Here is a 23269-nt window from a genome sequence, read left to right as displayed (position 1 = left end):
GATTATTTTCTGAGAAATTGAGTTTGATTAGTTTGAATGTAATTACTGAAATTCGTGGTTTGGGTAATGTTATCATTAACCAAATCTATATGACTCACAACAACATTTAATTTCCCTTTGGGATCAGTAAAGTTGAATTTTGAAGACAACACTTTACCAAGTTTTTTTTTTCTTTTTGTCCAGTTTCTAGTGAAAATATTTTAGTACACTTAAAATAAGACAAAAATGACTAACTTTTCAGCAAGATATAGAAGCTTGTTTAAGTAAATAATTCCTTAAAATTGCTGAAGAATTATTAGTTCCATTCACAGAATATGATACTTAAAACAAAACATTCTTCCCCAGTTATAAGTGAAATAATCTAGTATTTTTTCCATCAATATTAAGGAATCACTGACGTAAAACAAGCTCCTATATCTTCCTGAAAAGTTACTCATAATTTAGTTGTATCTTATCTTAAATGTACTAAGATGTTGCATAATAAACTGGACCAAAACTACGTGGTGAGGTTTAGTGTTTTTGCAGTGAGGGAGCTGAGAAACAATCGGAAAATCATTTTTATTTCCAAAAGATGTGAAACATTATGCTAAATTATGCACTAAATAGAGCATACTGAAGTTCATAGTTATAATGTGAAAAGTTTTGCATTAATATGATTAATCTGTCAGTTATTAATTGGAAAGAACAAACATGTGTGGGAGAAGAAAACTCCTCTTCGTAGGAAGCGATGGGGCTTCTGTCCACAAACCTTCTTATCCACCAGCTCCTGGTCGATTTTACTCTCCCAAACCTCACTAAAATACAAAATAAATGAAAATAAGAGACAGCATTGTTTATTCAATCCGCCACGGTGGATTAGCCCTCCCCTCAGGCTTAAAGCTAACTGGAACTCTCACCTATTAATTTGTCATAATCGGCTCCCTTGCGTTGGTGGTTGAAACGGTCCATGGATCCACCGTGTCGTCCTCACCGGCCAAATCTGCTGCCGTTCTGTTGTTCGGCGCAGCATCGTTCACTGACCTCCTCCTGCTTTGTAGTCCTGACCAGTCATCTGTTTGTAGCCCATTTTCAGCTTCAGTAGCAGCTGGACAGCAGCATCAACCTCAGCCTGCAGAAAAATAAAATAAAACAGGGGCAAAAAAAACAAACAATATCATCAATTAAGCAAAAAATAAAACCAGTAAAATCAGTACTTTGCATGTTTGCCTTAGGTTCCTGAGTTTGCTGTGGTGTGTTGGTTTATGTATGTTGTATAATGGTTAATAAGTGACATTTTTGAAAAACTATGTTTGGTATTTATCCTTACAGGACTTTAATATAAGGTAGCTATGGAAAGATAGTTTAAACCCCAAAGCCCCTTACCTTTGTGAAATGAAGAGCAAATGTTTCCAAAGCAACAGTTAAAGAGTTGCTGGTAAATTAATTTATTCCCATGTTATAGAGTGGGAACGGATTATATCAGGTGGCTAAAGTATTTGGTTCTCCTCCTTTAACTTTGGAAAATAATAATCAAATGTCACCAAAATCCACAGGATTTGTTGTTGATGAAGAGAGGAATCGACATAGTTAAAGAGTTTGTGAAAAAATAATAAGGTCCCATGTCATGGAGGGGGAACAAATTTTTTCAAGTGGCTAAAATATATGGTTCCCCCCCAAGTAAGTTTGGTAAATAAAGGGGTATATATTACCAAATTCACAGGATTTGTTACTGATGAGAGGAGACTAAGAACAGTTAAAGGAGATTGTGAGAAAAACAATTATCTCCCATGTTATGTCTGGGGAACAGGTTATTTCAGGCAGCTAAAATATGTGGGTTCCCCCCTTTTAACTTTGGCAAATAATGAGCAAATGTTTTCAAACTTACATAATTTATTGTTGATGAAGAGAGGAATAAACAGAGTTAAAAGACTTGTTTAACATTTGTTCCCATGTTATAGAGGGGAAACGGATTATTTCAGATGGCTAAAATATACAATTCCCCCCCCTCATAACTTTGGCAAATAATGATAAAATGTCACCAAATTCACAGGATTCGTTGTTGATGAAGAGAGGAATAAGCACCGTTAAAGACTTTCTCTGGAAAATTAATTGTTTCCCATGTTAGGGAGGGGGAACGGATTATTTCAGGCAGCTGAAATATCGATTCTCTCCTTTCCTCCCCCCATAACTTTGGGAAATAAAGAGCAACTCCAAATTCATTTGTAGGAGGCAGATGGAAATGGAAATAAGGCGTCCACTGGCACTAACCCCATACAAACATGTGTCTGTTCAAAAGTAACTAGAAACTTCCATTTTAAGCTTCGTGGTGTGCTCAGACACTAAATCAATCTGAACATTCAAAACAGGCATCAGATTTTAAGAAATGGCCATTTTAAGCTTCTCTCGGTGAGAAAACGTTTATTTTCTCCCACATTGTTGTAACTCCATTTCAACAGACACATAAATGATGGGAAACAACTAGAAACTTAGTTTTTTAAGATTTCCTATGTGTTCAGACAGAAAATTGAACCTGAACACTGGAAGCATCAGGTTTTAAGGAATTACAATTTCAGGGATAGAATGCTTTATTCCTCTACTTTGGGATCAACAAAGTATTTCTGAATTCAAATTCAATTCAATTGAAGAAGCAATGAGTAACAGAGAGGGCCAGAGATACCGGCAGTGTACTGCAGCCCAGCTGCTTCTATTACTCCAATACCAACAGTCTGACTGATCCCAGTGCTCCGTAATCACCAGTAGAGGGCGCAATCACCTTACATTTTAAAAGCACATAGCTACGAAGGGAATGGGTGGCCTATTTATGATTTTTAAGGTTTTCATATGATTGACACGCAATTTAGAGTGAGCAAAATTTAGAGTGAGTGAGGACGCTCAGCTCTGACAACTAGCCACGGATCTGCTAACAAGTAGCAGTTTGCGACTTATCCTTTGTTTTTGTCCATTGTGTCATTGTGAGGTTTGGGACATGGCTGAAAAGGAGGTGTACGATGATGCAGTGGAAGGAAGGGTCATCAATGAAGAATACAAGATCTTGTGCTTGTCATTTTGTTTCGTTTCAGTACTGTACGTTAATGTTGCTTCTTTAGTTGAACAGTTCTCTACACTGTAAAAAAAGTCAGTAAATTTACGGTAAAAAACTGTAAAAAACCAACAGTTTTTGACCGTCGTATCCAAAAACATTGCATTACCGTAGAAATTACATGGAAACTACCGTAAGTCGAAACTGCAAAAGAAAGTCAGTAAATTTACGGTAAAAAACTGTAAAAAACCAACAGTTTTTGACCGTCGTATCCAAAAACATTGCATTACCGTAGAAATTACATGGAACTACCGTAAGTCCGAAACTGCAAAGAAAGTCAGTAAATTTACGGTAAAAAATTGTAAAATGCCAGCAGTTACTGACCAGAATATTCACAGCATTATACTGCCGTAGAAAATACATGGCATTATCATAACTGAATAAACATATATCCTAAATAATTGTGACAGTCACGAATGTAGAAAATACAGAAATATAGTGTAAAAAATATAAGTAATTGTAAAGTTCTTAAAAAAATTGTAATATTGCCAGCAGTTAATTACCCTAAACTTAACAGTAGCAATCAGCCAAAATTACAATTTTGCTGATGTTTAGATCTACAATGTAAAAGCGTAAACAAGACTGCAAAATAATTTTTACAAAGAACAGAATGCTGGTGTGATATTTGGTTTCTTTTTTAATAATGCCTTTAATACACCAAACTGAAATCTCAGCAGTAGACCAGGCATCGATCTGGCGATCCACCGATTGCAAAGCAAACTCCTACAGCCAACGCCACCATCATTTATGAGAGCATTTGATCATTAACATTAAGAGAACTGTATGTTAGCCCCTCTTGCTTGAATGAAGCTGAAGTTGGTTTCCAATTGCTGCTTCCAATTTGGGAAATGGCTAAAGGGGCAATTCCACCTAATTTTCACTGCAATCAGCATCTTTAATTTACTCTAGCTAAAAAACTACAACACCTAGACTCTTCAAATCTGGACTAGATTATTCTCAACTCATATCAGAATATTTAGAACCAAGTGTGGGATTTGTAAAACCTTTATCTGATTTGTGAAACTTCAATAAAGAACAATTCTAGTGTTATCCAAAATCATACAAGTTGTAAAGTCACCCATCATTGAAGTTTCACAAATCCCACACTTGGTTTTAAATATTGTGCTATTAGTAGAGAATAGTCTAGAGCAGGGGTCCCCAAACTTTTTCCTGCGAGGGCCACATAGCTGTTCCTTTCTCTGCTCGGGGGCCGGTCTTAGTTTTTGGAGAAAGATACCTTAGAAACTTATTGTCGGCGGGGGGGGGGGGGGGGGCTGTTCTGTCTTTGAAACTGTCGACGGGGGGGGGGGGGGGGGGGGGGGGGGGGGGGGGGGTGCTGACTACGACACATTCGCGGTCGCTTTTAGATAGATTTTTACCCAGAATGGAAATGGAAAAAACCGTGAGTGAAACGGTGACTGGGACTGACTAGTATATTTGAGGGAAAGTTAGTTTAACATCTGCTCAAGAGCCCCCTGGTGGTTGAAGAGAAATCCACAAACCAGAAAATACAATATATGAAAAAATACACTGAATGCTCTCTGGTATGAGGAGGCGGGCCAGATCCGGCATTGCCAGACCAAATGACGCAGGCCGTAGTTTTGGGGACCCCTGGTCTAGAGAGTTTTTTCATTTTGTTATTGTGATAATAGTAGGGTTTACAGTAAATGGAGACTGTTATTTGTCATGTAAACAAATAATTATCTAGTTTGCATTGCTGCTTGATCCTTCAGCATCAGCAGCAAGATTCTTTTAACTCTGTTTCCTGTAGTGGTGTCCTGAAACTCAACACAGTAAAGTCACTGTGCTAACTAAGGTTGCTAACTAGGGTGCTGAGAGCCCAGTAGGCCTGGTCCTTGTCAAGATGCTGCTACTGTCTTTGAAATCAAATTTCTGCTATTTTTGCACGTTCAGGAGGAGAAGGGCAACACATCACAGGTGAGTCCCTTTCACGGTTTCAACTGAAGTTAGCTAACTTTAACCAACTGACAAAGAAATGTGTAGTTTCTGAGCCATGCTGTTTATGTACATGCACTGCAGCTAGATATTTTTACTATATGGAACATTTAATCTTCACAGATGCAACACTTCCATTAATGTTTCTGTAGGAACGGCTGCATAGATTATATTTCTGGTCTACTTCAGACTACATGTGCTTAAAGTTATTGTTAATGGCAGAAGCAACTTTTTCCAAGTTTGGTTCAATAATTAATTTGAATTACTTTGAGTGTGAAATGTTCATGCATGCAAGTTAAATCTCTGAAGAACATGTTAGCTTTTGTTTCAATATTTTGGTAATACTTAGAAGTATAACGCTTGGCATCAGAGATATTATTTAATATTTTCCTTTGACCTCTTGACTCTCACACCCAAAATACTTGCACTAAAGTCACTGGGTCCATGACAGTTGAAGGATTTGAAGATAAGAGAATTTAAATATTAATATTTTACAGCTTTTCTCAGTTTGGGTGCATCTCTCAGAACAGAATTGAAATTCTTAAAACTACCTGTTCAATCTTCAAATTACTGTGTCACTTCTGCACATCAAAACAATTAGTTTTGCAAGTTTTGCTTTTGTACATCATGTAGCTGGTTATGTACACTTCTATGCTTTTATAATTGTAATTTGCTTTTATCGTCTTGATTCAAAATATGTTAACCCTCCTGTTGTCCTCGGGTCAAAATGACCCGCCACTGTGTTAAACCCCCCCCCCCCCCAAAAAATCCCCTAAATGTAATTTTTTTAACTTGAGATTTTAAGACTTTTCCTAGATTGGCCCAGACAATAGAAAAAGTTCAGTGTTGCTTTTATTCTCATTTCCATGTAAGCTGTACAAAAAAAGGTACAAAGATGGTCTTCAGGTCAAAATGACCCGTGAGGCAAATGGAGTTGAAATCAAGGTCACAGAGTTATTTACAAACCATAAAATGTTACAAAGTTTTAGTTGTGTCTCAGATCAATCAGTAGCAGAAGTGAGCAGAGAGTGGAAGGCCAATTTTCCGAGCCACAATGCCAGTCAAACTCTTTCACACCTACTCAAGACTGATGCGATTTGATGACCGTGAATCAAGACCAGCAAGACGTATGACAGACAAACTTGCAGCCATAAGAGAGGTATGGGACAAGTGGGTGGAGCGGTTGCCCTACCTCTACAATCCAGAGCCTGATGTAACAGTGGATGAGCAACTGGTTCCATTTAGAGGTAATCTGTTTTCATATTTGTAATAAAAGTGATTTTCACTATTGATTTCTTTGACTGTTTTCTGTGACACTGATACTAATCACTGATGCTAATGTCTTTTGTCCAAAGGTTGTTGTCCTTTCCGGCAGTATATGCCCAGCAAGCCAGCAAAATATGGGATCAAGTCATGGGTGGCTTCTGAATCAAGCTATGCTTGGAAAATGCAAGTCTATACTGGGAAGTCAACCAGTGGATGCCCAGAGAAGAACCAGGGGTTGCGAGTTGTGCTTGATGTGACAGAGGGACTGAGGGGTCACAATGTGACATGTGACAATTTCTTCAACTCTTATGAACTCGGACAGCAGCTCCTGAAGAGGAAGATCACCATGGTTGGTACAGTTCAAAAGAACAAGCCTGAGCTCCCACCTGCACTGCTTGGGTCAAAGGAGAGAGAGGTCTTCTCCTCAAAGTTTGCCTTCACACCCACCACCACTCTAGTTTCCTACCTCCCAAAGAAAAAACAAGATGTAGTTCTTCTGAGCACACTGCACAAAGACGGCGACATTAGTGACCGTGAGGACAGGAAGCCAATCATCATCCTGGAATAAAACCGAAACAAAGGAGGTGTGGACAACCTAGATAAGGTGATTGGAGCATATAGCTGCAGAAGAATGACTGCCCGCTGGCCCCTGGTCATCTTCCACAACATCATTGATGTGTCCTCCTACAATGCCTTTGTGATTTGGATAGAGATCAACCCAACCTGGATGTCTCATAAGCACAACAAGAAGAGGGTGTTCCTGGAGCAGCTAGGAAAGGCACTTGTAACTCCACTCATTGAAGAAGGAAGCATGTCCCCCACACAGAAGCCTCAGCAGCAGTTGTGAAAGCTATTCAGAGTGCAGCAGCTCCTGATCAACCTGAGGATCCATCTACCACAGCCACTTCCTCAGCTAAGCCAAGTAAGAGGAAGAGATGTCAGTTCTGCCCTCAGACTGTAAAACACATACTGTGTGCTGCAGGTGTAAGAAATATATCTGCAAAGGCTGTGCACTTGCATACTGCCCTACATGTGCCAATTAGTTGAATGGGTTATGTTATTTTTCATATTTTTGTATTGTACATCCTCTTGTTCACTGGAGAAAAGTAAAAGAAAATTAGTCACTGTGATGAATAAAAATGCATTCGAAACTCATTTTGCACATTTTTTTTCTTAAGCTATAGAAATTCAAGTGGAGAGGGAAAAGTCAAGTATTCACACATTTTGTGGTGAGTGACAATATACAAGATAGAATTTGGTGTTTAAAATTCAATTAAGCTGCTTATATTGGGGGTTTATTGAAGACGGGTCATTTTGACCCGGAGGATAAAGGGTGTATACAGAAAATGAGGACAACAGGACAACAACGTGTCTGTGTTGAATTCTCAACTTCCAAAATAGCATCAGTTCATTGTGTAAGTCTTAACATGCATAAGTCTTAAAGTTGTCATAATGTGAATCATATATTAATTAATTTATATTCTATTATTTTCTAAATCTGTCCTGAATTGGTAAATTGCTCCCAAGTGAGTCCTGAGTTTCTCTAACAGGTCAGTGTATGAACCATTAGCTCAACCAACGATCAACCAGTTTTCTGAAACAGATTGGAGGTGCATCTTGTGAACCATCAGTTGGCAACATTATGCTCTATATAGTCAGAACACAACACAATGTTACATGTCTGAGAACTGATGAACAAGTATCTGGGCAGAGTGAACAGCCAGAGAGAAGAAGAGGAGTGAGGCTGAGGAGGAAATAGTTGGGAGGAAAGCAGAAGAAGAGTCAGAAGAGGCTGAGGACATCTGCCAGTTTCCATCAGTCCAACATCAGGACATGGCTGAGACCCACAACATGATGCTGATGGAGGTCCTCCCACCCTACTGTTCATTCCTTAACCCCACTGAGGAAAAAAGATTCCTCAGTGGAGTTAAGGAACAAGTGACTATGGAAATTAAAATGTAATGTAATTTCTACAGCACTGTACAGTTTTCCTTGAGGAGATTGTCCTGTGGCTCCTTTTCTACTTTTTTTGTTCTCTGCATTTCTGTCTTTTTCTTTCTGAATCACCATGGCATGGTCCATGAATAAATTATAGCAAAAGCGTAAATCAGTGTTTCTCAATCCTGGTCTTCAGCGTCACCCTGTCCTGCAGGTTTAGGTATTTCCCTTCTGCCACACACCTGAATTGTATCTCTGGATGATTAACAAGCTTCTGCAGTACTTGATTGTCATCCAATCATTTGAATCAGCTGTTCTGGAGTAGAGGCACATCTAAAACATGCAGAGCAGGGGGGGCGTTGAGGACCAGGGTTGAGAAACACTGGCGTAAATGATCCTTTTGTAGTCTCTTCTCATGACTAATCGATTTGACCTGTCTTATCTGTACATAGAGAGACTATAACTTATTATTTTGAGTCACTGATATGTTAACAGACAGGATTTTAAGAGCTGAACTAAGGATTTTGAAAGCAAAACAAATGCTATTTTTCCTGTTTCTACAAATTGTTTTGAGAAATGCGCTTACTGTTTTGTAAATGCCAACAATGACTCGAGAAATGCACCAAAAGTGACTGAGAAAAACTAACCTAGCATAAATTGTCTCAGCTGTATCAATTTGTTTGCCTGTATGAAAAGTGTTCACATTTACAGCTTTGTTTCTGCTAGCTTGCAGGAAATGTAACTTACATAAATGGTTGAAGACAACCTATTGGCCTTCATGAGACTCAGATAAATGGTGAGTATCTATTTCATAAATTGCCTAAAACAGTTATATTTGTTTTTAGTTTGTGTATTTTGTCTGGTTGCAGACCAGAGGATCACACCTGTTGACAACAAACAAAGGTTTAACTACTGAATTTTCAGTCAGAAATGATCACACCACCTGGTTGAAGTACCTGTGTCCATATGCAAGTCAACAAAGGGTGAAACAAACATTTAAGCGAATAAGATGTTCATGTAGTGCATCTTTCTAACTTTTTCTTTTTGTTTTCCAGCAGAGAGGAAACACCCGATTGACAACATGCGAGTCTCAATTTCAACCTGTGACTGGGAAGACTACAACCATCCTGAGCAACGTCTGATCTCAGCGACTTGTGACTCTCAACCCAGAACAAGAATCCTTTTATCACCATTTTGTCTTCTACAATATGTTATCTCTTATGTGGACACATACTGTTTGTTTTGTTTTTGTTTTCCAGATCTCAGTAATACCGTGAGGAAACTGGACATAAAATAGAATCAGTTCTTTTTTAACTTGACTTTTTAAATAGAAATTGTTTTCTTTAAGTGGATTACTCGTAATCTGTATTTTTGTTTAATTAGAAATTATTTTCTTTATAACTTTCTGTATAGAAATGCTTGACAAGTTACACTTCCTTGGTTGTTGTACTATAATTTGTATGGTAAAATTCTGGTAGGAACAGAGACCAGTAATTTACCATAAGTTTTTTTTGGGGGGGAGGGTTTACAATAAAATGTCAATATATCATACAGTCTGGATGTGTTTTTCACTCATGTAGATATTATGCCTCAGTCAGCATGACCGTATTTACTACGGCAAAACCACATTTTATTTTTTTTAAAATATTTTAGGAAGTACGGTATTTTACCGTATTTTAAAAATACGGTAGAATCCTGCATTTACAACATACGGTAAAAAACTGGCAGCTGTGGTTGCCAGAATTTTACCGTATATTAAAAATACGGTAAAAATCCTGCATTTACAACATACGGTGAAAAACTGGCAGCTGTGGTTGCCAGAATTTTACCGTATTTCAAAAATACGGTGAAATCCTGCATTTAGCAAATACGGTAAAAAACTGGCAGCTGTGGTTGCCAGAATTTTACCGTATTTTAGAAATACGGTAAAAAACTGGCAGCTTTGGTTGCCAGAATTTTACCGTATTTTAGAAATACGGTAAAAAAATGGCAGTTTTGGTTGCCAGACTTTTACCGTATAAAGACGGTAAACTTCTGGCAACTCAGCTGCCAGTTTTTTACCGTAAAATGAGGCCGTTTTTTTTTACAGTGTAGGCTTTCGGATTTCTTTTCTTTGAATGTTTCTGGATGTTCTCTCTTCCTTACTTCAGTCCTGTTGATAGAAATGCTTTAATGTCAAAACTTTGTTTTAGACGTCACACTTTCACGTGTGTCTTTAAAATTACCTACCTCTAGAGCCCCGCAAAGCTTTCGCCCTTAAACGTCAGAGGCACCCCTATCATCAACGTACCTGGGCCTTCTCCGTCTCTTTGCTGCAGACGTCTCTCAGGCTCTTGATCTTGGCCTTCAGCTGACGGGTCTCTCCGATGATCGCTTGGATCTTATCCGCCATCTCCTCGCGTTTCTGGTGGATTTGGTTGCACTGCCTGGAGAACAGCTGGTGTTAGGTTGCCAAACGAACGCATTGCTCAGGTTAACTCTACGGGTCGAGACGTTTGAGTCGGTACCCCAGCACTTCCTGGACATGCTGTTCCTTCGTCTCTCTCTTCTTCTGCCTGCGGATGTTCTGTTTGCACTCCTTATCCAGCTTCATGCCCAGAGCCCGCTTCAGCTGGACCTCCTCGCTGCACAGACTTTTCAGCTCCTTTTGCATCTTCTCGCTTTGAATCAACAGCTCCTGGTACTGTTAACATGCAACATTAGAAACAAAAAAAAACTTTAAATATTGTTTTCCCTTTACCAACTTCTACTGTGTGCGTTCTACAGTGAACATTAGGTCACATTTCCCCACTCTGACAGCTGTTCTGTTCATATTTTGTCATACCACAACCACAAACCGTTTTGTTGGGGTTTCACCCAGCAGAGCAACACAAGTGACTGAATAACTGTTATGTGAATGGAAAAATGTTTTTACAAATAAAAATAGGAAACGTGTGGCGTTTATTTTGTAGAATCGTCTTCTGGCTGCAGGCATGTCTCTTCTAGCTTCGAACATCTAAACACCGAACGATAGCTCAGTCAGATGGATCGTCTCTGAAAAAGATGGAAGCTTAGGGGTTTGAAACCCGACACCCAGGTGGATGTAAGAGTGGAGCGTACCTCTTCCTGACGCAGCCTGGTGTTGTTCATGCTGCTCTCCAGGTCCTGCAGCAGGCTGTTCATCTGCTGGAGCTCGGCCTCAGCGTGGGCCACGCTCTGCACCCTGTTCTGCATCTCCACCACATACTCGTCTGTTTCTGCCTTAAAGTAAAAAAAATTAAAAATTTAAAAATTAAACGGGTGTGCGAGAAATCCCAACATATTGGCTCTATTGTGTAACAGGGTTGTATTTCTATGTTATTCTAATTACACAAAATGTCTTCTGTTACTCAGATTGTTCTTATGCTTGACTAAACACTTCAGAAACTGCTATGATGTGACATTAAGATCAGGCGCTCCCCGTCTTTATCTTTTCTTCATCTGTGCCATGGTTTTGTCCAGTCATTTGTGCTCTTAGGCCCAAACCTTTTGTAATGTTGTCCTACAGAAGTTGGTTATTTTTCACCCAAATACATCCAGTTTATAGATTTATAGAGTTGACCTTAGATTGTTATATACTTTTATATAACAGACGGTTTAATCCTAGTAACTAGCGCAACGCAGGAAAGATCGAGTTACATCTGCAGACCAAACATTTTCCTACTTACTATGGAGTTCTTGATTTTCTTCGCAGCTTCCTTCATCTTCTCCTTCTGGCTCTTCAGTTCCTCTGGAGACTCCACGATCTGAGACTTGAGTTTGGTGATGTCCTCTTTCAGGTTACTGACGTCCACCTTCACTTGGGACTGAAACACAAATAGACACACATGTACACGTTTATAGACACAGCAGAGACTCGGCGAGCTTAGACATACGAGTCTGGATCACATACCAGCTTCTGCGTCTTCTCTGCTATTTTGGTTTTCCACTCTGCAATGTTTTCGTTTTTGACGTTCTGAAAGGAAAACGACAGTGTCAGACTTTAACTGAACACACCATTACACACCACAACTTTGACCGTGTGTGTCCGTGTCGGCGCCTACCACTTCCTGGTATTCATGCACGGTGGTGGCCTGCAGCTCAGAGAGAGCGGCAGCCAGCTCATCTGCCTCGGCCTGCTGCTCTGGTGGGACGGTCCTGGGTCAGGAAGAGACGGATGAGAACACGTCGCACTGACCCCGATGACATCGGAGGTGTGTTGTCCGATCCGGACTGACTGAGATCTGTCGGTGAGGAAGTCTAGCAGCCAGTTTCGCAGGGGGGTGCTGAAGCCCAGGTGTCCCAGTTTTCCTGCCAGATGCTGTGGGATGATTGTGTTGAACGCTGAGCTGAAGTCCAGGAACAACATCCGCACATGAGTGTTCTTCTCCTCCAGGTGAGCCAGGCTCAGGTAGGGCGGAGGAGATGGCGTCCTCAGTGGAGCGGTTTCGGCGGTAGGCAAACTGGAACGGGTCGAATGTGGAGGGGAGTCTGGAGACGATGTGTTCTTTTACCAGCCTTTCAAAGCACTTCATCATGATGGGAGTCAGTGCCACAGGCCGGTAATCGTTGAAAGAGGTGACTTGAGGTTTCTTTGGCACCGGAATGATGGAGGCAGTGTTGAGACAGGCTGGCACTGTGGCTTGGTCCAGTTTGGCTTGGTCCAGTGAGGTGTTAAAAATGTCTGTTAGGACACCAGCCAGCTGAACCTGCGCATTCCCTGAACACCCCGCCCAGGTATGTTGTCGGGGCCTGGGGCCTTCCGTGGGTTGACTCTTTTCAGAGTCTTCAACACATCGGCTGTGTCCAGGCAGAGTGCCTCCTCTTCCTGGTGGGGAACAGTTTTCTTTGCCGGAGTACTGTTCAGTGCCTCGAACCTCCCAACGAAGTTATTGAGTCCATTTAGAAAGTCAGCATCAACTTCACCCACTGGGGGGGAGGATGGATTGTAATCTGTGATCGCCTTTATGCCTTGCCACATACTTCTGGTGTTGCTGGTGTCGTGGAAGAACTCCTGTATTTTCTGACTGTGTTTAGCCAATCCAGAGCCAAGATAAGTATTTGTTTAATTTGGGATATTGTTAAAAAAAATCAGTTTTAAATGGCGACATTTTGACTGTCCAACCAATGTATCAGAAAAGCTATGAAAGAAATGCAATGTTAAATCCAATATGGAAATCCAACGTCGTGCTGACCCGTGCTGCTACTGGAGTTTTTTTATTTTTTATTTATTGCATCAAAATGTTAATACAATGTATACAAAAGGGGAAAACGAGAAAAACAAAGTGCCAGGGGATACAAGGGAAAAAAAACAACAGAAAGCGTAACACAAGGAGCCAAAACAGAAACAAACACAAGGCATCGCTTCAGGGAATACAACCAACGAACTTCAGGGCTTCCAGATTCCCCACAGCCCTGGGATTGGTAGAGGTCCATATAGACCCTGCATAGTGTTGTAATTCAGATAAAAACAGATCAAATAGAGGCTTTTTGCCAGAAAATTTGCATTTATGAATATGAAATTTAACTAGAATTAACAATAGATTAATTACATAAAAATGATTGTTATTAGCAGGACAGACATTGTAGAAACCAAAAAGTACATCTGTGTATAAAAGTGAAAAACTATTGAGAATATGAGATTGAATATAATAAACAACGTCTTTCCAGAATGAGACAGCGAAGGGTCACCTCCAGAATAAGTGGACTATTGTCTCATTGTCCAAATTACAGAAAGAGCAGCTACGGTCTATATCCTGGTGCAGGTTTTGTTTTGCAGGGTAGCACCAGTGGAGAAGTTTGAAGCACACATCACAAGGTTTGTTCCTAATGATGTATTTGGAGGGGAGAGTCCAAACCGTTGACCATTTGATATCAGAAACAAAAACTGTCTCCAGTAGTGGGTCACATAAGGTGTAGTAGCAATGTTCTTCTGAAATAAGGATCTTATATTTTTGTTTCTAGTGGAGGGTTTAGAGGAAAAACACATTTTACCCACAACAGATTCAGAAACAGAAGAGTGTGTGTCTGCAGCTCTGTCCTCCCCAGAATGATGACATCAATCATCCTCATCCTCCCTCATGGATACAGATGACGTTACAATATGAATCCTAAGGGCCAATCAGAGCCCGGCTGACTGTAAATACTTTGTAAATTCGAAGTTTGGAGTTTTTGTTTATAAATAGTTGTTGTTGCACTGAGTTCCTCAGTTGGAACAGCAAACGGCCTGAAGAAGGTTGATCCTCACCGAAACGTCACGTTTGGTTTGCTGTTAAAAGTGCCTAACGGCGAAGAAAAAAAGTTTCTTTTTTTTTTTTACCTCGTTTCTGATTCGAGGCGTTATTATTTCTGAAATATGACCGAAGACGAAACTTCGGTGGGTTTTTATTTCGCAGATTATTTGAAATAAATACGGTTTTTACACCTTTATTGAGACAGACTGTATGAGTCGAAGGTTTTTCAGTGTCTGATGAAAATGTTCTCCGCAGATGGTTTGAAATTCCCCCGATTTTTCTTTTAACACCATAATAGCTTAAAGCATTACAAAGCAGAAGCCCGTTATATAGAACATTTTATATCATCCTTTACTGTCTAGTCTATTAATGTAGGGGGGATGCATTTTAATTTCTGAGCCAGCCAATATTTGCATCCCCTGTCTATTGTCCTGTTGATATGACAGTGGTTCTCAAATGGGGGTACGCGTACCCCTGGGGGTACGTGGAGGTACTGCAGGGGTACGTGAAGCTTTTCAAAATATCTTTAAAAAATCAGTAGGCTCCTCATAATAAGTCTTGGGAAAAATTATTTTGTAAAAAGTATGATAAAATATAAATGTGTGTTCATGCACTGAATTTTATATTCAGTATTTAGTTTCAATATCCTTTAAAATAAAACTGACCCCCCCACCAAGTTAGTTTGACCCAGGGCACTCGTCAACGACCTGTCGTTATCATGATTACACTGTAACTATGGAGATGTAGCTAAAGCGTAGCAGCAATGCTGCTGAAAGTACAGATAAAGTGAAAAATAAGGCAAAACCAGAGCCGACGAAGTACAGAACGTACATGGAAAAGTATGTTTTAATGGGATTTACGTCCACGATCTCTGTACCTCTTTTTTATTCCAAAAATGTTTTGCCTGTGTCAGGGGGTACTTGACTAAAAATATATTTTTAAGGGGGTACATCACTGAAAAAAGTTTGCCAACCACTGTGTTAGATAATGCATAAAAATGAATGAAGGTGACAGAACTCGAAGTTCACGTTTCATGGAACCAACCTTAGGGGAGATGATGGAGAAGTATTTCTGTCCAGACGGCCGCTGGTACAAGTAGTACATGTTGCCTGGCTTTTTCACAATATTACAGGCAGCATGGTGGAGGTCAGCGTCTCTCTTTGCTTCTTCTAAAACCTGCGGTCGTCAAACGGCGATCAATGCCACGCGCCATCCGACGGGTGAACGTGACCCGTCTGAACCTAAACACAACCGTTTTGTGAATCGACGGTCATACCTTTTTGGCCTGCTCCTGCAGGTACCTGATCTGGTCAGCGATTACTGTCAGTTTGTTGCAAGCGTTGGCTTTGACAAAGTCGTCCCCCTGAGAAACATCCACGTCACTTCAGGAGGGAAAACGCTCTTGTGAGCTAGACAACTTGATAAAACATGCCTCACCTTCTGCACTTGCTCGGCAAGTGCATTGTGACATGCACTTGCCCACTCTGTTGGGGACCCCATGGACCCCCAACAGAGTGGGGGTCCATGGGGTCCCCCACTCTGTTGGTCTGATAGGAGCTGACCAGTTCCATCCCACTGGGGGCCGTGCTGGTCTCAACCAGGTTCACCACAACACTGTCTCATTATAATGAGATAGTAACTCATTATTTTGAGATACTATATCATAATGAGATCATTTATTTTTTTTAACAGAGTGACGGAAACGGGCTTCCATAGAAATTAAGAAAATTTCAATACAAAATTTTCAATCATAAAATTATTTTATTTTCTTACAATAAAGCTCCAGGAAGCAGCTGGATTTGGTCAGCTGGTGTTTAGCTGCGTCGGTCCGGACCGCGGGGAGCTGCGTCCACCCGACACAAAGGGGGCGATACTGACGTAAAGCTTTCAGGGTTAGAGGCACATCTACGTCTTCATTTCTATGTCCGCAGTGTCGTCACTGCACGATCCGTGCTGAAATTCTGTTACCCTGTGAAAATCCGCGCCCCCTGTGTCGGGAGCGCGCATTGCAGCCAGAGAGGCGGATCTGATCATTTTCAGATGGTCAGATCTGAAAATGATCTGACCATCATTTTCAGATCATTTGAGTAAAAAGTTACTCAAGGCTGAGAGTCAGATGGCTGATTTTACACACTATTAAAACTATGTCACATAAATGTTTACACTACAGGGCAGTTTCTCCTGTCTGAGTCTGTAAGGACAGGATGAGATGTGGGTTAAAGAAAGAAGAAAAACCAAACATTGCTTCTTTTTCTCCATCTAATAGCTTGAGAATGTTTTCTCTCTCCTTCAGAGCTTTCCAGGCCTGATCCTTCTCCTTCTCGGGCCGAGAAATTGAAGACAACTCCTATAACTCATACACAACTGAAACAACTCATATAATCATGTCAAGGTTGTAACATTCAGTTTAATCGGCAGCTGTTGTTTTAAAAAGAAGCTATAACAAAATTGTAAAATAAATAAATAAACGAGGTCTTCTTACGCTGTTTTGTGTTGTTATTTTAAACGCCAAGAGAATCGCTCTTTTTCCAACTTTTGTCACTTAAGTCTGACAAATAAAAGTCAGTCACCAAACACAGTTTTCCAACACGAAGTGTGTATTTCTAATTGTTCGTTGCTGATAGAGGATGGAAGCTGCTGATAGCAGGGCACAAAAATTAAGACTTCCTGAAAAGATGAGAGTGTAGACTTCCTGGTAAATCCTGTTCTAATGTAAAATATGACAGATTACTGGATTAAGGAAATTTATATTACATGCTTTCACACATAATATTTTTTGAGAATTTGGAAACAGTTGCTCTTTATTTCCCCAAGTTATGGGGGAGGAGAGGAGAGAATCGATATTTCAGCTGCCAGAAATTATTTGCCAAAGTTAAAGGAGGAGAACCAAATACTTTAGCCACCTGATATAATCCGTTCCCACTCTATAACATGGTAATAAATTAATTTACCAGCAACTCTTTAACTGTTGCTTTGGAAACATTTGCTCTTCATTTCACAAAGGTAAGGGGCTTTGGGATTTAAACTATCTTTCCATAGCTACCTTATATTAAAGTCCTGTAAGGATAAATATCAAACATAGTTTTCAAAATGTAATTTATGAACCATTATACAACATACATAAACCAAATACGAACCTGGAGGCCGATGGGACCCTCTACGAAGCCCTGGAGGTCAGCCCGGAGACCAACAAGACTCGGTACGAAGCCCTGGAGGTCAGCCAGGAGACCAACAGGACTCGCTACGAAGCCCTGGAGGTCAGCCAGGAGACCAACAAGACTCGGTACGAAGCCCTGGAGGTCAGCCCGGAGACCAACAAGACTCGGTACGAAGTCCTGGAGGTCAGCCAGGAGACCAACAAGACTCGGTACGAAGCCCTGGAGGTCAGCCCGGAGACCAACAGGACTCGGTACGAAGCCCTGGAGGTCAGCCCGGAGACCAACAGGACTCGCTACGAAGCCCTGGAGGTCAGCCCGGAGACCAACAGGACTCGCTACGAAGCCCTGGAGGTCAGCCAGGAGACCAACAAGACTCGGTACGAAGCCCTGGAGGTCAGCCCGGAGACCAACAGGACTCGGTACGAAGCCCTGGAGGTCAGCCTGGAGACCAACAGGACTTGATACGAAGCCCTGGAGGTCAGCCTGGAGACCAACAGGACTCGCTACGAAGCCCTGGAGGTCAGCCTGGAGACCAACAGGACTTGATACGAAGCCCTGGAGGTCAGCCTGGAGACCAACAGGACTTGATACGAAGCCCTGGAGGCAGGCCGGGAGGAGCTTGGGGTCAGCAGACCAAGCTCCTCATCTGACGCCTAACTAAAATAAAAGCAAAACTAGAGTTCATAAGATAAATAAGGGTCTGATGACCTGGCGACAAAGGAATTGTCTGGTGACGAAGGAGACCTGTGTTCGATGGCCTCAAGTTCCCATGGCACCGCAGTCCTGCGGGCCTCAAGCTCTCCTGTCAACATCTTTCAAGCGTTAAGCTTTTCCGCCATAAGTCCCCAAGTGTCAAGCTCCCCTGACACGGTAGTTCTGTTGTCCTCTAGTCTTTCTGCCACAGATACTCAAGCATGAAGCTTGGAGCCCTCATCACACTTCTTTATTTAGCAGTACCAAGTGTCAACCCAGTACCTGAGAGTACCTGTTTGGTACATTTTCAGGAAGGTATTGGAAACGCCAGTGATGACACGTCTGAATATAGGCTGCTTCTGTAGCTGATCTGAAACTGATTTGATGTTTTCGCTGATTTTCTGTTCAGGTGGCTGCTGGTTCAGCTGCTCCAGTTTAAGCTGCAGGTCGGTGTTCATATTCTTCAAGTCAGTATTTTTCTGCTCCAGGATCTCGTTTTCCTGCTCCAAGGCGGTGTTTATATTCTCCAAGATAGAACATTTCTGCTCCAGAGAGGTGCTTCTCAGCGTCAGGCCGGTGTTTATCTGTTCCAAGAAGTTGCTTTTCTCCTCCAAGGAGGCTCTTTCCTGCTCCAAGACGGTGTTTATCTCGTTGAAAATGGTGTTTTCCATCTCCAGGGTATTTCTTTCCCTTTCCAGGGCATGGTTTATATGTTCCAGAGCGGTGCTTTTATTCCCTAGAGCAGTTTTTTCCTTCTCCAGGGTACTTTTTTCTTTCTCCAGGGTGTTGATTCTCTGTTCCAGAGCGGTGCTTTTCTGCCCTAGGGCAGTTTTTTCCTGCTCCAGCGTATTTTTTTCTTTCTCCAGGACATTGTTTCTCTGCTGAAGAGCGGTGCTTTTCTGCCCTAGGGCAGTTTTTTCCTGCTCCAGGGTGTTTTTTTCCTTCTCCAGGGCATTGATTCTCTGCTTCAGGGAGGTGCTTTTGTTCTCCAAGGCAGTGGTATTCTGCTCCAGGGTGGTGTTGTTCTCCTTTAACGTTTTGTTTACGTGCAACAGTTTGTTTAATTCCTCGTCTTTGTCTTGAAGCAGATTGTCTTTTCCAAATGCAGCTTGTTCTATGTTCAGAACTTGCATCTTCAGCTCCTCATTTCTTTCAATCAGAGACTGTTTTACAATGGACATCATGCCAACTTCTTTCAATATTCCATGGAGCTTCTGTGTCTCTTCAGCTAATGTCTGTTGTACTTTTTCCTTTCCAGAATCACAAGATGATGTCTTACTGCTGCGACTCATTGTTGATCCCGTTTCTCTGGACAAATCCAAAAACTTCTCAATGATTTTCTTTACTTGTGTGTTAGGATTTGCCTCTTTATCTCGAAAAGCTTTCATTTTCAATCTCTTGTTAGGATACTACTACGTGCTCTCTGTCTCTCTTCTTCAATGGTTATGACCGTAGAATTCAAGCGTGCAGCTCTGTGATGCCCTCTAGCTCCACAAAGTGTGCATCGCTCTTTGTGACATCAATTTGCGTGATGTCACACATTGATGTCACTGCCTCAGCAGAACAACTAGAAAACTGCTGAAGTTTGAATAAAAACAAACTTTACGGCTGAACGCTGCTCGGCTTAGCTGATGGCTATTGGAGACAGTTCGGCTGGTAATATGTCACCAAGGCTGAAATCCACACTTGGGAGACAATGGACTGGCACAGCAGGGTGCGAGGACCACAGGTCAAAAGGAAACATTGTGTCCGAAAACAGAAAAAGGGGAAACGGGCGGGCCTGTTGACCCAGCTGATGCCAACTCAACCTCTCTCTAGCTAAGCAAGGTTGGTGGAATCAAATAATGTTCTCGCTCTTTGGTTACCTAGCAACAGCCTGTTGAGTCACTTGCGCAGCAGCAGTTTCTGGTTTCACCTCCATTCCTCATAATTGCTTAGAAATAAAAAAAAGAAATTAAAAAGCATTGTGATGTGAAAACTATGGATAAAACAAGAATGTATTCCAAATATTGAAAACAGAAAAACTAACAAAAACATTATTGATACAGATATAAGACACTTATTTCATGATATTGTAATATTGTTCAGCCTTACCATAATTAGACTATTTCTGTGTTTAAAATCCATTTTAATTAGTTATTATTTAGGATTATTTTCTGAGAAATTGAGTTTGATTAGTTTGAATGTAATTACTGAAATTCGTGGTTTGGGTAATGTTATCATTAACCAAATCTATATGACTCACAACAACATTTAATTTCCCTTTGGGATCAGTAAAGTTGAATTTTGAAGACAACACTTTACCAAGTTTTTTTTTTCTTTTTGTCCAGTTTCTAGTGAAAATATTTTAGTACACTTAAAATAAGACAAAAATGACTAAACTTTTCAGCAAGATATAGAAGCTTGTTTAAGTAAATAATTCCTTAAAATTGCTGAAGAATTATTAGTTCCATTCACAGAATATGATACTTAAAACAAAACATTCTTCCCCAGTTATAAGTGAAATAATCTAGTATTTTTTCCATCAATATTAAGGAATCACTGACGTAAAACAAGCTCCTATATCTTCCTGAAAAGTTACTCATAATTTAGTTGTATCTTATCTTAAATGTACTAAGATGTTTGCATAATAAACTGGACCAAAACTACGTGGTGAGGTTTAGTGTTTTTGCAGTGAGGGAGCTGAAAACAATCGGAAATCATTTTTATTTCCAAAAGATGTGAAACATTATGCTAAATTATGCACTAAAATAGAGCATACTGAAGTTCATAGTTATAATGTGAAAAGTTTTGCATTAATATGATTAATCTGTCAGTTATTAATTGGAAGAACAAACATGTGTGTGAGAAGAAAACTCCTCTTCGTAGGAAGCGATGGGGCTTCTGTCCACAAACCTTCTTTATCCACCAGCTCCTGGTCGATTTTACTGCTCCCAAACCTCACTAAAAATACAAAATAAAATGAAATAAGAGAAAGCATTGTTTATCAATCCGCCACGGTGGATTATCCCTCCCCTCAGGCTTAAAGCTAACTGGACTCTCACCTATTAATTTGTCATAATCGGCTCCCTTGGCGTTGGTGGTTGAAACGGTCCATGGATCCACCGTGTCGTCCTCACCGGCCAAATCTGCTGCCGTTCTGTTGTTCGGCGCAGCATCGTTCACTGACCTCCTGCTTTGTAGTCCTGACCAGTCATCTGTTTGTAGCCCATTTTCAGCTTCAGTAGCAGCTGGACAGCAGCATCAACCTCAGCCTGCAGAAAAATAAATAAAACAGGGGCAAAAAAACAAACAATATCATCAATTAAGCAAAAAATAAAACCAGTAAAATCAGTACTTTGCATGTTTGCCTTAGGTTCCTGAGTTTGCTGTGGTGTGTTGGTTTATGTATGTTGTATAATGGTTAATAAGTGACATTTTGAAAACTATGTTTGGTATTTATCCTTACAGGACTTTAATATAAGGTAGCTATGGAAAGATAGTTTAAACCCCAAAGCCCCTTACCTTTGTGAAATGAAGAGCAAATGTTTCCAAAGCAACAGTTAAAGAGTTGCTGGTAAATTAATTTATTCCCATGTTATAGAGTGGGAACGGATTATATCAGGTGGCTAAAGTATTTGGTTCTCCTCCTTTAACTTTGGAAAATAATAATCAAATGTCACCAAATCCACAGGATTTGTTGTTGATGAAGAGAGGAATCGACATAGTTAAAGAGTTTGTGAAAAAATAATAAGGTCCCATGTCATGGAGGGGGAACAAATTTTTTCAAGTGGCTAAAATATATGGTTCCCCCCCAAGTAAGTTTGGTAAATAAAGGGTATATATTACCAAATTCACAGGATTTGTTACTGATGAAGAGGAGACTAAGAACAGTTAAAGGAGATTGTGAGAAAAACAATTATCTCCCATGTTATGTCTGGGGAACAGGTTATTTCAGGCAGCTAAAATATGTGGTTCCCCCTTTTAACTTTGGCAAATAATGAGCAAATGTTTTCAAACTTACATAATTTATTGTTGATGAAGAGAGGAATAAACAGAGTTAAAGACTTGTTTAACATTTGTTCCCATGTTATAGAGGGGAAACGGATTATTTCAGATGGCTAAAATATACAATTCCCCCCTCATAACTTTGGCAAATAATGATAAAATGTCACCAAATTCACAGGATTCGTTGTTGATGAAGAGAGGAATAAGCACCGTTAAAGACTTTCTGGAAAATTAATTTGTTCCCATGTTAGGGAGGGGGAACGGATTATTTCAGGCAGCTGAAATATCGATTCTCTCCTTTCCTCCCCCCATAACTTTGGGAAATAAAGAGCAACTCCAAATTCATTTGTAGGAGGCAGATGGAAATGGAAATAAGGCGTCCACTGGCACTAACCCCATACAAACATGTGTCTGTTCAAAAGTAACTAGAAACTTCCATTTTAAGCTTCGTGGTGTGCTCAGACACTAAATCAATCTGAACATTCAAAACAGGCATCAGATTTTAAGAAATGGCCATTTTAAGCTTCTCTCGGTGAGAAAACGTTTATTTTCCCCACATTGTTGTAACTCCATTTCAACAGACACATAAATGATGGAAACAACTAGAAACTTAGTTTTTAAGATTTCCTATGTGTTCAGACAGAAAATGAACCTGAACACTGGAAGCATCAGGTTTTAAGGAATTACAATTTCAGGGATAGAATGCTTTATTCCTCTACTTTGGGATCAACAAAGTATTTCTGAATTCAATTCAATTCAATTGAAGAAGCAATGAGTAACAGAGAGGGCCAGAGATACCGGCAGTGTACTGCAGCCCAGCTGCTTCTATTACTCCAATACCAACAGTCTGACTGATCCCAGTGCTCCGTAATCACCAGTAGAGGGCGCAATCACCTTACATTTTAAAAGCACATAGCTACGAAGGGAATGGGTGGCCTATTTATGATTTTTAAGGTTTTCAT

The 23269-nt window shown here is 40.5% G+C and overlaps 2 protein-coding genes across 2 annotated transcripts; both read right to left on the bottom strand.

The window, feature by feature from the left end:
• Nucleotides 1-10490: 10490 nt before the first annotated feature.
• LOC116710428 (kinetochore protein Nuf2-like) lies at nucleotides 10491-12399 on the bottom strand (the record flags this gene model as incomplete). The annotated part of the gene is made up of 6 exons (XM_032549449.1): nucleotides 10491-10665; nucleotides 10747-10922; nucleotides 11339-11479; nucleotides 11926-12063; nucleotides 12150-12212; nucleotides 12301-12399. Coding segments are annotated over 6 exons (762 nt in total), but the record flags the coding sequence as incomplete, so codon positions are not given.
• A 3021-nt stretch (nucleotides 12400-15420) lies between these two features.
• LOC116710427 (uncharacterized protein C1orf50 homolog) lies at nucleotides 15421-15969 on the bottom strand. Its single transcript, XM_032549448.1, has 3 exons — nucleotides 15907-15969; nucleotides 15746-15832; nucleotides 15421-15645 (listed from the first exon to the last, which is right to left on the bottom strand). The coding sequence occupies exons 1-3, from the start codon at nucleotides 15967-15969 to the stop codon at nucleotides 15421-15423; spliced, it is 375 nt and encodes a 124-aa protein (XP_032405339.1).
• Between the last annotated feature and the right edge of the window lie 7300 nt (nucleotides 15970-23269).

Source organism: Xiphophorus hellerii, chromosome 20, assembly GCF_003331165.1.
Source record: "Xiphophorus hellerii strain 12219 chromosome 20, Xiphophorus_hellerii-4.1, whole genome shotgun sequence".
NCBI lineage: Eukaryota > Metazoa > Chordata > Actinopteri > Cyprinodontiformes > Poeciliidae > Xiphophorus > Xiphophorus hellerii.
The sequence above is the reverse complement of the archived record's forward strand: the minus strand, read 5'-3'. Positions and strand labels throughout refer to the sequence as shown.

Bases quoted from the DNA above. Each gene is read 5' to 3' on its own strand.
- LOC116710427 (XM_032549448.1), bottom strand. From the start codon at position 15,969: ATGGGGTCCCCAACAGAGTGGGCAAGTGCATGTCACAATGCACTTGCC. The intron at 15,833-15,906 runs GTGAGGCATGTT...GATGTTTCTCAG, and splicing joins TTGCCGAGCAAGTGCAGAAG to GGGGACGACTTTGTCAAAGC. The intron at 15,646-15,745 runs GTATGACCGTCG...TGACGACCGCAG, and splicing joins TGCAGGAGCAGGCCAAAAAG to GTTTTAGAAGAAGCAAAGAG.